Source organism: Vidua chalybeata, chromosome 5, assembly GCF_026979565.1.
Source record: "Vidua chalybeata isolate OUT-0048 chromosome 5, bVidCha1 merged haplotype, whole genome shotgun sequence".
NCBI classification, from domain to species: domain Eukaryota; kingdom Metazoa; phylum Chordata; class Aves; order Passeriformes; family Viduidae; genus Vidua; species Vidua chalybeata.
Genome location: NC_071534.1, coordinates 39,071,380 through 39,085,928, shown reverse-complemented (window position 1 = coordinate 39,085,928; position 14,549 = coordinate 39,071,380). Strand labels below are relative to the sequence as shown.

The 14,549-nt window shown below is 38.9% G+C and overlaps 1 protein-coding gene across 2 annotated transcripts in view; it reads right to left on the bottom strand.

The window, feature by feature from the left end:
• Window positions 1-14,549, bottom strand: part of GRIP1 (glutamate receptor interacting protein 1) — a 309,828-nt gene that overhangs the window by 57,969 nt on the left and 237,310 nt on the right. For both annotated transcript variants that reach the window (XM_053943227.1, XM_053943226.1), the window contains exon 7: window positions 13,201-13,346. In XM_053943227.1, the coding sequence (XP_053799202.1) occupies window positions 13,201-13,346 (146 nt within the window). The remainder of the gene's footprint in view (window positions 1-13,200; window positions 13,347-14,549) is intronic.

The following is a 14,549-nucleotide window of genomic DNA, read 5'->3' as shown; positions in this document are numbered from 1 at the left end:
TTGCTGCAGGACAAGACATTTACCTCCTGCCAGAGCAGCTCCCACTGCCAGGTTTGGAGGGGCTCCAGATCCTCTCATGCCCCTGTCTGGTGACTTGTTTCTTTTTGAAGATGTTCCATTGCTCATATTTATAATTAAGCAATTAGTGAATTTATGTAAAGGAGAAACTGTGAAAAGCTTTTTTCATCTGTGTTTCTTTTCAGTCTGTTTGTTTGGTTTTTCTTTTTCTTTTACCAGTGAAATCCACACAAATTTACCTAAGGTCTTTGTAAAGACCTTGAAGAATTAGAGGTTATAGTGTTCAGAAAAAGGCTATTCCAAACAACACTGCGGAGCTGATCATAACAGAAAAACTGTGCTTATGCAAGGTGTAAAAAAACCCAAATGAGAAGTTGATTAAAATCTGCAGAATATAAATAATCATTAAAATACATATACACGAATAAAGATCAGAAGCGTCTGTTTACAAACAGAATGACATTAAAAGGAAAATATTACAGTCACCATGTGGGCACAAAGCACTTCAAACCTAATGATCCCCAGAATGAATATTGCCTAGATGTACTTATTTTTACCTTCCCTCTTTAATTAAATAAGTACATATACTTCCTTCTTCAAGAGCGTCATATGGAAGGTAGACAGTGAATATTTAATGAGTAGGAACACTCTTCCTTTTTTTTTTTCCAAGCTCATGCCTTAATTACTAAACAGTATTCTCAATCTTCTCTGAGCATATGTGGTGTGGGAGAGCTGTTGTATGCTGCAGCCTCCGAGTATTCCCTACAACACATGTTTATTAATGATTTTCTCTTATAACCACACTTTAGAGCAGAGTGTTTTTTCCCCACTGTAGAGATAAACAAACATCAAAGAAATGAAGGCTGAAAGCATCCATTTGTCTGGAGAGGACATTTTAAGACACCTGTGTTGGGGTTCACTGCACCAAAATACAGACCTCTGTAGGGCAGAACTGAAGTAGCTACACCTGAGCCTAAACTCTTTACAACCACCCAAGAAAACTGGCATTTGACAAATGTATTTCACCTGCCCCAGTTTAGGCATCTGCATCAAGATGAGATCAGCTTTTTTTAGAACATTTCTCTCACATGACTGTTTTTCAGATCATTTTGTACTATGCAGCAGGTAACTGTGGAAGGTAAAATGTATGCAATCATTCCAATTAAAATTTGTAATGTAACATATGCACCAAGGCATTTGAGTAAGGCTGCATGGGCATCTTAAATTCTTACATTTCTAATCCCTGAAGAGCTGAACTGAAAGGAACTTTGCAAAGACAAGAAAAACCTTCCCCCATATACACAATAAATCTTGAGTTTATCTTTAAAAATCTTTAAAATCTTGGGATCAGCTGTGAGTCAGTTTATGAAAGTAGCCAAAAAGCCATTCCTCCAGCAAGGGAGATCTTAAAGAAGCACAGAAAGGACACATCCTTTCTTGTTCGCTTTCCCTTTGCAGCTGATTTCTAGTTTAAACATAGCAGGTGATGCTTCTCCCACATTCCATATCCAACTAAAGAATGACTGGAAGTACTGAGAATACCAGCAGCATCAATACCTTGCCATGATTTATAAAATCAAATGCTGACATTTGAAATCTGGTCTGTTAGGTGAAAGACAAAAATTAAATAAAATTAAATGCAAGGTGACCGTTCATCCAACAGTTTCTCTGGCATGTTCAAGGGTACAGACTTCTGCTGTGATCTAGATCCAAAGTGAGATGACCTCTAAAACTTAGCACAGAATTGGCTATTTCATGTGTGTTCCCATGCTAATGCTAGAATACCAGAAGAGAAATACCTTAGCAAAGGGGTGAAGAGAAAATGGGCCTGGCATGTTCTTTTTTCATTAGTAGAAAGGAGAGGACTGAGTGGTAACTGGGTGTAATTAAACATTCTACACAACGTAGTTTTCAAGTAATCTGTATCAGTCAAGTCTTTGCAATACAAATCTTTTCTACACTTCAGATTTGAGTTGGCTGTAGAATCCCTAATCTTATGTTGACAAGAAAATAAAACATTGAATTAGTGGTGTAAACAGTGCTTAATTAGCTTTTACGCTGGCAGAAGACATATTTGTTGGCATAAACCGGGTGTCCATTTGGTGAGAACTGGGGAGGGGGACAGAGAAACACAGGTTTTATTTCCCTTTAAGCAAAGCTTTTAAACATAGGACATGAGCTTTTTTTTTTTTTGCCTTTAGTCCTATTTTAAATCCCAGCTGAAATCAGTTTAAGAAAGTCTTCTGACTGAGTCAAACACTCATTGTACAGATGAGCAACACCACTGGAAGTATAACGAGATCATGTTGTAAGATGTGGCAGTGGTGCAATTATCTCGAGGAACTATGTTGATTTCAAGATAAACCTGTTCACCTTAAATGTTGATTTTCCCCACTACCTACATTTACAGCTCATAGACCGTAGTAATGTCTTCTCTGAGCAGTACACATCTCCCAGGTGCTGAGTACTGGATGGTGTAGTCTCACAGGATGAGCTTCAGATCTCATTCACATGGGTTTTCCACTTCAACACCATTAACTGAGGTCATACTTAGGCAAAATATCTAAAAGTATTCATACTTTGAAATCCATCCCTTTTCAGCATAAATGTTCTGTGAAATGATTAATGAACCATTAACCTTACTGTAAAGGAACAAAAATCTGCATCCCATTTTAACCTCTTAGATTATGCCTGGTACAGGTGTTCAAGCAAATGACCTGAGGGACTCTTGGGTTTTTTTCCCCTTGACCTAACCTGTCAGGCACAGTCTGGATGCATCAGACCCATGAAAAAAAGTCAAGAAGATTCCAGGTTTTTTAAAATGCCTCCCCTCAGGGAAAGTCTTGGGAGATATTTAGTGTATTCCTCTCCCTGGAATGGAGGCAGGATTGGTGCCTTTCTGCTGTTACTTCCTTAGAGATGGGCCCTTTTTAAAGACAGATTCTGGGGTTACAGCACAAATTCTCTCTAGTATAAAGAAAATCAGATCTGTCTCTTAGTCTCACAGATGACTGCAATGGCACTAACACAAATCTGGGGCTGTATTTTTTTTTAATTGGATTTTTTTTTCTGATTACAGAGTTTCTCTTGCTTTGAATTGTATGCCACATACAAAAGATCCTTTAATCTCCACAAAACTTAATTATCACCATTTCTGTAAAACTTTCACCTCTGCGCTCTGAATTTAAATACTGCAGCTACCTGCTTAATTTTTTTTCACACAAGCACAAGCCAGGATACCTCATTAGACTGTTATCATAGTCTCTGTTGAAAGGCATGCTAAGTAACTTACTGACCCACTTCCAGCTGACCAGAGCTATGAGCATGAGGTAGAGGTGCCAATTCTCTTTCACCCTGCATTTCATGGTGTACCTGGATAGCCCTCACGTGAAGTGGAAAGATTTGATCAATCCTTTATTTCCCATCTTTTATTAAGTGAGAGTTATTTGCTCCTTTGCTCTGCTTTCTTGAAGCCTGGATGGTGGACAGGAGAGATTACTACAAGAATCTTCTCCTTCCATCATTTGTCTTTAATTATTTATAAAAAGAAGCAAAATAGCATATTTTTAAGAGGTAGACACTGCTTCCATTTGAGGATCTAAGCCCCTGAATTAGCATCATGAGACCATGTGCTCTGTAAAGAGATACTAACACAGATTAGCAAGGGTCTTCTTTAATGAATGCCCATCATTAAATACATTTGATATTTCAGACTGATTTCTTGTAATTGTAGACTATTTACATTAACTGTGAACAAATACAGGTTTCACCTTCCTGACAAGTCTTCGAAGACAAATTTTTCCATTACTCTCAGAACTCAGTAAGTAAAACAGTATTTTCATACATGAAGTGGAACTCCTCCCCCTTCCTAGTTATTTATGACAATTAAATTGTACCCTTAATTTTCTGTTTCAGGGACATCTCATTTCACCTTTACAGTTTTTTTCCTCCCATACAAAGCAATGTTTATTAAGCTGCTTTTAATAAGGTCATAGCTTTAAAAGCACTTGAGATAAATTTTAATTAGACCTGTTAGAGTAATTTGTAACTTATATGGTTCAGCTAAACTCCTTTTATTTCTCTTTAAGGATGATCAAGAAGTTTGTAAAGAAAGAAATACCTGTAAGATTTATGAAATCCTTGTAAAAGATGACAACTCCTCCCTTCTGCAATCACCTACTAGCAAGATGGCTATTAAACTGCAGCAGCAAATCACAACCAGACAGAGAAAAGGTATCAGGCAAATAGACTTGAGAATCATGGAAATAATACTTTTCTGATTAAAACATCTTGGTTTTAACCCCTTGTAACTTACAACTTGACCACAGTACAAATATTTGTTGTGACTTTTTCTTACAATGGTTACTTTTCTCAGACTGTACTTTTTTCTCTCCCCTTAGTTATTTTAGGTGAAACAGGTCATTAGGAAACCCCAGAGTTTGCCTCACCTACCCTGCCCTTCCCCCTGAAAATTCTATAGGCTTTATATGGAAAATTCATGTTCCCTATATGTCTTCTCTACCTGACAGATCTGGCACTGAGAATCAAGAGCTAAGAGGAGAGAGAAGGACCTTTTGGGCAAGAAGGGGAGGAACTGAGGTGAGCAGGTTATTGATCCATAAAGAAGCTGCAGAACAAGAAACTTGGGAATGGTTTGCTAAGAGATGGGGACAAGAGAAAGGGCTAAAGAAGGACAGGCATGTAAACTGCAAAAGTCCTTTAAAAGAGGGAAATCAGCAGTGTGAGAGAAATGTATTGGAAAATTACTTAAGCCTTACTTGGCAAAAGACAGCAGAAAAAACTGGGCTGTAAGGAGAGGGAATAGCATATTGGGGATTTAGGACCTTCTAGAAAAGACGACTCAAACTAGGTCAGTAGAGAAAGGAAAAATCAAGCAGCTCCTGGGAAAAAGACAATAAAGCAGCCCAGAACCAGGATAAGAACAAAGAATGGAGGAAAGAAGCATCATGCCTCCATGAAATAGATAGGAAGGAACGTGGGATCCAGAACCATTGCAGTTGTTCTCCACTTTCAGCAAATGCCTTCGAAACTCTGTGGTCATGTGTGTGTATCAAGACTTTTCTGGTCTCCAGGAATCAATCACATGTGCACTGTGCTGGACAGCTGGTCTGATAATGCTCCTAACAAAGAGCAGGCTGGTGGGGTTAGTGGCTCTCACTCTTTTCAGGAACTATTCTGATATGGGCGTCAGAAACTTGAAGATTTTCTGACAGAGAAACCCAGGTAATGGTACATAAAAATGTGTCAACGCTGTTAAGGATGTAAGCTTACACAGGTACTGGTAAATGACAAACTGAGAGTTGCTTATGCAACCCAGAGGTACCATTCACTGGAAAGAAAAATCTGTTTTCTTACAAGGCCCCGTTCCACACCTCTTTCACTGCTCAACAGTCCTCACAATGAAATGCGAGCAGTCCTCACAAATGTGCTACCCATAGGTGAAAGCACCACAAGTTTTGAGGAGCTAACAGTGAATGAGTTGGGTAGGTGTGCAAGGCATAACTAAAAGGAAAAGAAGGTTACTTAACATGGAGGGAACACCTGACTGCTGCTTTTAAGTATCAGATTATATCACAAATTCTGTAAACACTGAAAGGTACCAACAGCATTGGTCAACAATTGCAAGCATTTTTTAATTTCTTTCTATTCTCGATCACACAAAAAACTGATCAATCAAGAACTGGTTTTTGAATTTCAATTTGAACTTGAATCCAGCCCAAAAAGGTGGATTTTTTAAACCATAATGCCTATTTACCTTAGGTTTCCATGTTACCCCATTTATCTCAAGAGGTGTTAAAAAAAGTATTTATATTTCCTTTAGAGAAGATAAGTAGATTGAAGCAGCTAAGGAAGCAGGAACTTAAAACAAACTGATCAGTATAAATCATCTTACAGGGTCATGATAAGACTAAGTGAAGTCTGCACAACATATTTAGCATGAGAGACAAAGGGTTAAAAGGAATTCTTCCTATTGTAAAAGAGCAAAAAGTTCTGAAAGCCAGAAAACTTGATAGCAGAAAAAAATGACAAGCCTCAGGCTTCTCATGCCAAGGGTAAATGATATCCCACACTAGATGAAATCACAGGATCATAGAACGGCTTGGGTTGGAAAGGACTTCCAAGATCATCTAGTTCCAACCCACCTGCAGGAATTCCTTCCACTAGATCAGGTTGCTCAGAGTTCCATCCATCCTGGTCTTGGACACTTTCAGGGATGGAGCATCTACAACTTCTCGGGGCTACTTGTTCCAGTGCCTCAGGATTTCTTCCTTATATCCAAACCTACTTTCTTCCAATTTGAAGCCATTATGCCTTGTCCTGTCACTACAAGTCCTTGTAACAAGACTCTCTCCATCTTTCTTGTGGGCTCCCTTCAGGTACTGGAAGGCCACAATTAGGTCACCCCAAAACCTTCTCTTTTTTAGGCTGAACAAACCCAACTCTCTGAGCCTTCCCTCACAGGAGAGGTGCTCCATCCCTCTGTCATCTTGGTGGCCTCCTCTGGACTTGATCCAACATGTCCATGTCCTTCCTGTGCCAGGGACCCCAGAGCTGGATGCAGTACTCCAGGTTGGGTCTCACCAGAGCAGAGCAGAGGGGCAGAATCCCCCCCCGGCCCTGCTGCCCACGCTGCTTTGCATGCAGCCCAGGACACGTTTGGCTCTCTGTGCTGTGAGTGCCCATGGCTGGGTCATGTCCAGCCTCTCCTCCCCCAGCACCCCCGAGTCCTTCTCAGCAGGGCTGCCCTCGATCTGTTCATCCCCAGCCTGTGCTGATACCAGGGTTTGCCCCAATCCAGATGCAGAACCTCATACTTGGTCTTGTTAAACCTCATGAGATTTCCTCAGGCCCATTTCTTGAGTTTGTCCAGGTCCCTCTTGATGGCATCCTGTCCTTCAGGTATGTCAACTGCACCACTCAGCTCAGCTCAGTGTTACCTGCCAGTTTACTGAGGATGCACTCAATCCCTTCATCTGTGTCATTAATGAAGATATTAAATAACACTGGTCCTCTGAGGGACACCACTTGTCACTGATGCCCATTGGGACTCTGAGCCAATAACCACTATCCTCTGGATGTGACTGTCCAATTTCTTATCCATCTAACAACAGTACACTCACTGAATCCATATCTCTCCAGTTTAGAGCTAAAGATGTTGTGGGAGACTGTATCAAAAGCTTTACAGAAGTCCAGAGACATGACATCTGTAGCCCTTCCCCTGTCCACTGATATAGTTACTTCATCATAGAAGCCAATAGTTTGGTCAGGCAGGACCTGCCCTCGGTGAAGCTGTGCTGGCTGTCTTGAACCACCTCCCTGTGCCTTAGCACAGCTTGCTAGCACTACAGAGAGAAAAGGTATTTATTGTATATTTCCATGGCTGACTGTCAGTTTATACTGGTATCCCTGATGCAGGCATCTGGCACCAACAGCAGAACATATCATGTGTTTGATAAACAAGTAAACTGCACAGTAAGATGAGACTAATGTGCCATAGCATGCAGATTGAAGTATCTGCTCAGTGAATGTGAATCACTCGTTAGCCTCCACGAGAGACAGAAAAATCCCATGTGTTTTACCTAGTGACACATCTGTGAGTGGATATTTCTGGAACTGTTAGAGTTATGTCTGTGTTATCTTCTGCAGTAAGAAAGATCCAATACACATGGAATGACCTTGGGACTCAGAGTTTTTCTCCTTGAGATCTGCATATTGCCTGAAGCACTCAAACTGTGGCTGGATTAGGGCCTCAGGAAAAACACCAGGAAATTAATAACTTTGCATTTAGACAAGGATCTGGGCAGTGCCTTCTATAAGCCTGTGGTTACACACTGAAGACAGAAATAAAATTCAAAATGAATAGCTGCATAAAAAGGTTATTATCTCTCCTGTGGCTCTTGTGACTATACTGCATGCACACCTCTCTGGACAGTGGCTGAGCAGACAGTCTCACTTTTGACATTTCCCAAGTGGAACACTCAACATTTGACTTGCAGCATTGTCTTGTAACATAACTTGTGTATGTGTTTGTGTAGCAGTATTTAAAGTAATGTTTCAATTAACACAGCTATTATGACCTTTGTTTTGCACATTAATTTTCATTCTATCTGTCTCTGTCACAAGACAAGAAAACCTCTTCAAAGTTTTAAGCAACTAATTCATACTTAGAATTTCAAGGGATCTAAATCTATCACCCTGAGATAGCCAGGAAACATGAAGTTGCAGTCAAATGCTAGAGTATGTTAACCTATCTGTTCTGTAAAAACCCAATATGAGACAAAAGAAATGTAAATTTTAAGTTTGTAAAGCAACAGAAAGAAAAAGGCAGTGTGGAATCCTACAGGGTTCCTGACTTTTACTTCAACTTTCAAGGTCTTGCAACACTTCTAAGGCTTATGAAGACCTTAAGTCAGTCCTTGGAGTCTCTGGGGCTTCTGTTCCTTTGGGCTTGTAAAATCTCTAGCTTCTAAGGGTCTCCACAGCTCTGGATGCACTTGAGTGATATTGCTTTATGAAACTTAAGGGTCAGCCCATAAATTCTTTTTTCTCCTCTGTTTCTTGCCTTCTGCAAATTACTGAAAGTCTACACTAGACTGCAGATTATCTCACCTGATCTTTAAACTGTGCAAATTTTCTATCCCTAGTGCTCTTCAGGGAGAATTGCTAAAATGTGAGGCAGGTTTCTTTAAATATACATTCATAAGATCATTACAGTACTAATTAATTAATTAGGTTATTTTAATGGGTGACCTTAAAGAGGCAAAAGCCTTGGATGAGTATTATTTACTAGCAAATGTCTGCATCAATAATCCCCTTTCTAGAAAGTTCTATCAGTGTTAAACATTGAGTTCAGAAAATAGAGTGCTTTGCTCTAGTTAAAATCAAGCAGTTCTGTGTTAGGGTGACTCTGGTAGATTTGCATCAGAAAACAAGCTGACTATTTCTGTTTGTAGAGAAAGTTTACAGGGTGCCACATTCCAGCAAATCTATTCTGGCTCAAATAAGAGCAAGAACTGTTAAAGAAGCCAGGGAAACATATGGAATTTGAAAGTGCAATATGTTCCCTGAACACCATAGAGTGGCTTGAACTAACAAACACCCATTGAAGAGATAAGAGAGAAAGACGTTGTGTCTCACAAGTGAAAACAACTAAAAAAAAAAACTTTTGTGCCAAAGTTCTGACAAAAGCTATTAGTTTTGTTTAACTACAGTATCCTTGATTCAAAGATTGACCCAGCATAAGCATCCGAGACTTAAAAAGTAGGTTGCTCAAAGGATCATCCACAGCCATTTATGAACTAGAATTACATAAAAATTGCCAATATTTAAACTCAAGGTAGTCATTACCTTTGAACTTGTCTGATTGCTCCCTTTCAGAGAAAATATGGAAGGTTACCCAAGCAGATGCAACCCCAACTATAGAGACAACACAGAGCCCAGTGGCATCTTGGCAGATCTTTGAAAACCTGAAGGGAAACTGCATCTCCTCAGCTTCAATTTACTGATAAAATTTTATTTCTTGTTTCAGACAAAGGCACTGTGAATCTTTGTTTGTAGCTTGTTATTATTTTAACTCTCACTCTCACTATAACTCTAGCTGTGAGCAGTTAATTATGATACTTCATCTGACCACTGCATAACAGTGAGAATTTCAGTCTCCCCAACCTAACTTTATAGCTTGGAATTAATATTTTTTATTTGATTGCCACAGGAGAGGATTCAGGTTGTAAAATTATCTTGACAGTGGCAGCAAGTCACTGCCAGCTACCATCTTGCCTCTACTTCTTCCTCCTCAAAATGTGGGCTCAGGTCTAATCATAGGGCACAGAGAGCTGCACTACACAGACCTCTCCCACCACTAGATGAAAATAGGTGATCCACATGACCAGAAAGTTTGGACACTTAAGGTGTAAGGATTACAGAGAAAACTAATAAAGCCCACAAAGATCATGTTAATTCTATACAGTTTTGCGTAGAGTGAGTCACCATATACATGTTCTTTGCAAACACCAAAGTGCAGCATTATTAAAGCATCACAAGTTAAAAAACACAGGCAGTTTCCTCTAAGATCAACAAGAAAGGTAAGCAATGATAGTGCTTCAACACTGGACAATGTGTTTTGGAAAAGACAAAGACATTTGGAAGACTTCACGCTCCACAACTTCAAATGTAACTTTTATCACATTATAAAATACTTTCTCAGAAATTAGGCAAATTTCCCAGTTTTCTTCAGGGATTATCTTGGTATTTTCAAACTTCTACTATGACAAAGTCTCTTTGAAACTACACAGCAGTACACTCCACATAACAACCTGGAAATATTTTCAGTAGAGTCCAAAAAAAAATTCTCTTCCAAGAAGCTGAATTGACAAGTTTATTTCCTAGGACCCAGCAGAGCACAAGACTTCAGCATGTAGTTAAGCAAGCACAGGTATAACCCCAGAGTTCAACAGGAACAGCCACATGTCTTGCATTATATACACACTTGATTACCCTGCACAGAATCCCTTGATGCTTTTTTTACTCGTTTGTCTAGGGTCCAGAAACAATAAAATGTACAAGCTTCCCAAGTGACCTCTTGAAGACTTCAGCTGGGAGAACTAAACTTTGAGAAACACAGCACCTTTGAAACAGCTTATGCTTACAGGAGTAAGAAAAGTCAGTTACACACTACAGGACTGTAGTTGAAAAATAGTTCAGGATTATTTTCTTCATCTAGTAAAACCATTTCAAATCAACTTCCAATTTCATGCCATCAGAATGTATTTTGTGGCTCTTTCCAGTTCTGGCCACACAGAATGCTACTTTACAGGATATTACCATCACTAACAGAAGAGAAGATATTAAAGCAAAAACTGCTACAATTATATCTCTAGGAGTACTATATTCTACTGAAAGCTTATACCATGAGGACTCTACAGAATACACTAGACTTCTGTGTAACTTTTGGATTGTTTCTGCCCCCTTCAACAGGCTAACCTACTAATCAAGCATCAGTTATTCATAAGTCACCTTACCCAATACTCTTCCTTTGTTTTAGCCTATTTTCAAATTCTCATCAACCCTTAGACAGCATTATAAACAGTTTATGGGTAACGTAAGAGTTGAGAAAAAAGACTAACATTTCTGTAATTTTAAAATTTCTCTTCATGACTCATGTTCTCCCCTTCACGTGACTCCCAACTTTGACTTTCCTGCTCTTGAGCAGAACTAAGAGAAAATTCAAATCAGAAAAGATTTCCTGGGTCAGGATTCAACGGATTAGGATGAATGATTTTCATTGATTTTCCTGCCTTTGCACCATGGTCATAAAATAGCTGCACAAGAGAGTTTCCCAACAAAATTTTTTGTTCACACCACTGCTAAAATACTATGTAGGGCACGCAAATTGGAAAAAAATTCAAAACCTCCTGGGGGCTAGGTAATATCACAATGCATTAGAAGACAGTCTACTGGTTCCCTCCTTATTTCTTCTTGCAGACTGTGCTGGACCACCATTCCATACATTTCCCAGTGTTTGATTTCCTTTTCCTTCTTTCCTTCTGACTCCACAAGTCTCAGGTTCTTCTACCTCCTTTAATTTCTGTTGGATAATACACTCATTGCCAGGAAGGCAGGAATGGTAAATCCAGATTTGGTGCTGAGAACAACAAGGAGTTTATTCACAGAGAAAATGACACAAAGAGACTGATTGCTAGGTGCTGCCTATAGAGTTACAAGCCTGAAATTTCCATTAAGTTCTGTATCCTCCTGAACTGAGCTTTATCCAGATAGTACTGAAAAGAAGGTTTCTGCCTTGAACAAGCTGCAATTTAGGACACAACAGAGTATTTCATCATGTGGTCTCCTCCTTACACAAACCTCCAAAGATGTCCAAAAGATCCTCAGTGAAATGGAGGCTTACTCTCCCCCTGGGGTATACAAGGAAAATGGGGATGGGAGGTTTCTCTGAAATGAAAGTTTGCTGGGAACTTTGTCTACAGCCAAGGGTTCATTTTAGAAAAAGTGGAGTAGAAAGAATATTGATATAACTGTGATGATAGACAGGATTTGGTCATCTATCGTCTTTCGAAGAAAAAGAAGAAACAAATGAAAATACCTAAATTCTAGTTCTCCTCAGAAGATAGAGCTCATCTGAGCCGTCTCCAGCTTTTTGGACATGAATCTGTACAACTGTCCATCAGGCCTGCCAGACACTACAAAACCTGCCACTTCAATTCTTGACAGTTAAGTAAACAGAGACATATATTGTAATAAAAAAAGAGAAATCTGTTTCTCAGAGAAGAATAAAGAGGGCTGTTCCAGAATATGCAAATATCCAACATTATTCTTTTCAGTATTAATCTTTTCCAAGGCTTTGAAGTTTGACAGTACTGTTTCACAAATCCCTAGGAGGCTACTTTACTGCTAGGCTAGAAACCTGACTGTGGAACTGAGCAGAAAAAGAAGTGAAAAATCCCCAAACAGACAAGAAATATTTCAGTCCGACTAGTGAGTATTTCTGTTTCTTGCTGCTATGAATTTTCTGTCTCTTGAAAAAAATTGAGGGGATGTGACAATTTCCAAAACAAATGGAAACAAATAAATTCAAAATATCTTGTTAAAAATGATCTGGTCTACTTGACTTCCCAAAGAAGCCTCCCATATTTTCAGTGAGTTCAATCAAAGTTTGTGTAACATGTAAGCTCATTTTTCAAGCCATGATTTGCCACCTCTGTATTTCTTAAGAAAATTTCTTTTCCCTATTCTTTTCTCTGTGGCAGTCTTGTGACTTTTTAATTATGTCTTGTCCAACTAGCAGCACTGGCAAAAGGCAAAAGAATTCTTGTTAGATCAAGTATTCTCCTCCTTCATGTGACAGAAATGCTTACACTTCATTAACCTTTATTATAAACTAGTCACTGGAAAAGTTACTTTGCTAGAATCCACACTATGGTTTCAGCCTACAAACCACAGAATTGTCAGAATGCTAAATTACAGTAAAATACTGCTCACCTCCTTATGAACCCAAGATTAATGATACAATGCAGAAGGGAATAGCAGTGCTATTAGGAGCATAACAGGTCACAATCACTTCTAAAATAGCTCATGGAGAACAGGCAGCAAAATATCACAGATGGCTCCCAGTATTACAGCCCCACTTCCTATCCCACAACCTACCCATCACTGAGACATCGTATTCAACCAGCAGAGTCGCCTCCTGCCCGCACTGTTTGAGAATACTCATGGCTTCAGCATGTGTTGTTCCCAGCAGTCGGATCCCATCAACACTCAGCAGCCTGTCCCCAGGTTTGATTGTGCCCTCTCTGAAGGGAGAAAAAAGGAGTGATCTTTGTCAGTGTAAGGTAAATTGATTTGGAGATAATACCATTTTTATGCAAAGCGATTCTCTTGAACCCTCCCTGACATCCATCCCTCTTGCCTTAACACTTAACATTTACTTTGACAGCGAGAATGATCAGAGGGCGCAGTGGAAAGGAAATTGCTTTAATTGGAAAGTCAGTGACTGGAAAACAGCTTACCACACAGTGAAATAATCAAGTCACGTTAAATTGCATCTAAGTATAGCTTCTGCTCAACATATGCTTTCTTTCTACCTTGTCCACACAACTCTGTTTTCATACATACATAAACACATCCTCCTCCAATATTTTCCTAAAAATAAACATAAGGTGCAAACACATGGGTGCTGAAACAGATTGCAAAATATGACTGTCCATTTATGGATTTTCTTTAAAAATATCTTTTACTTGCATAATTCCATTGTTCCTTTCTTCCTCCCTAGAGGTGATTCAGCTCTAAACCTAAAATGCTGTCTCCTAAGCATATCTCATAACCTATTCAGAATTATAATAGAAAATTAAATACTAACACTGTCAGCTTAAGAATCATGGAGAAAAAAAAAGGAAACCAGGGGATGAGGGAGAGAAAAAAGTGTGGGAACAAAAGAAACGCTCTCTTGAAACATTTTCTTCTTAGTTTCCAAGGTCAAAAATGTCAGCATAGGCCACAGGTATCAATCTGCTTTAAAGAAACTGCCCTTTGAGTTTCTTTAATGGTTTAAGGACACAAATGCCATTTTTGAAAATACAGTTTGTACATAAAAATAAAGTGAATATTCTTTCTTTATATATATATGTACACAAAATGGTATTATATACAAAGATAGCCAAAACATAAATCTGTACTGAGAAGTTTTCTAGGTAAAGTTATGAGTGACCTCACAGATATGTACAAACATCTTAATAGAATAATACAACACTAAAACTGGTCACAGTATTATTCTGAACCACAAGAGAAAAAGACTGTGGTGTTAAGAGTATAAAAAGCATAATTAAGAGCTACATCAGATTGGAAAAAAAATGTGCCCTGACCTATTGCAGCAATTTATTCTAATTATTTTAGGTGCAAGATTCTAAATTAAAGTACACACACACCATAATGTGCCAAGCCTCTGTGGTTGCCCATTACTATTGCTGCAGTTGTTATTATTTCTATTACGACAATTA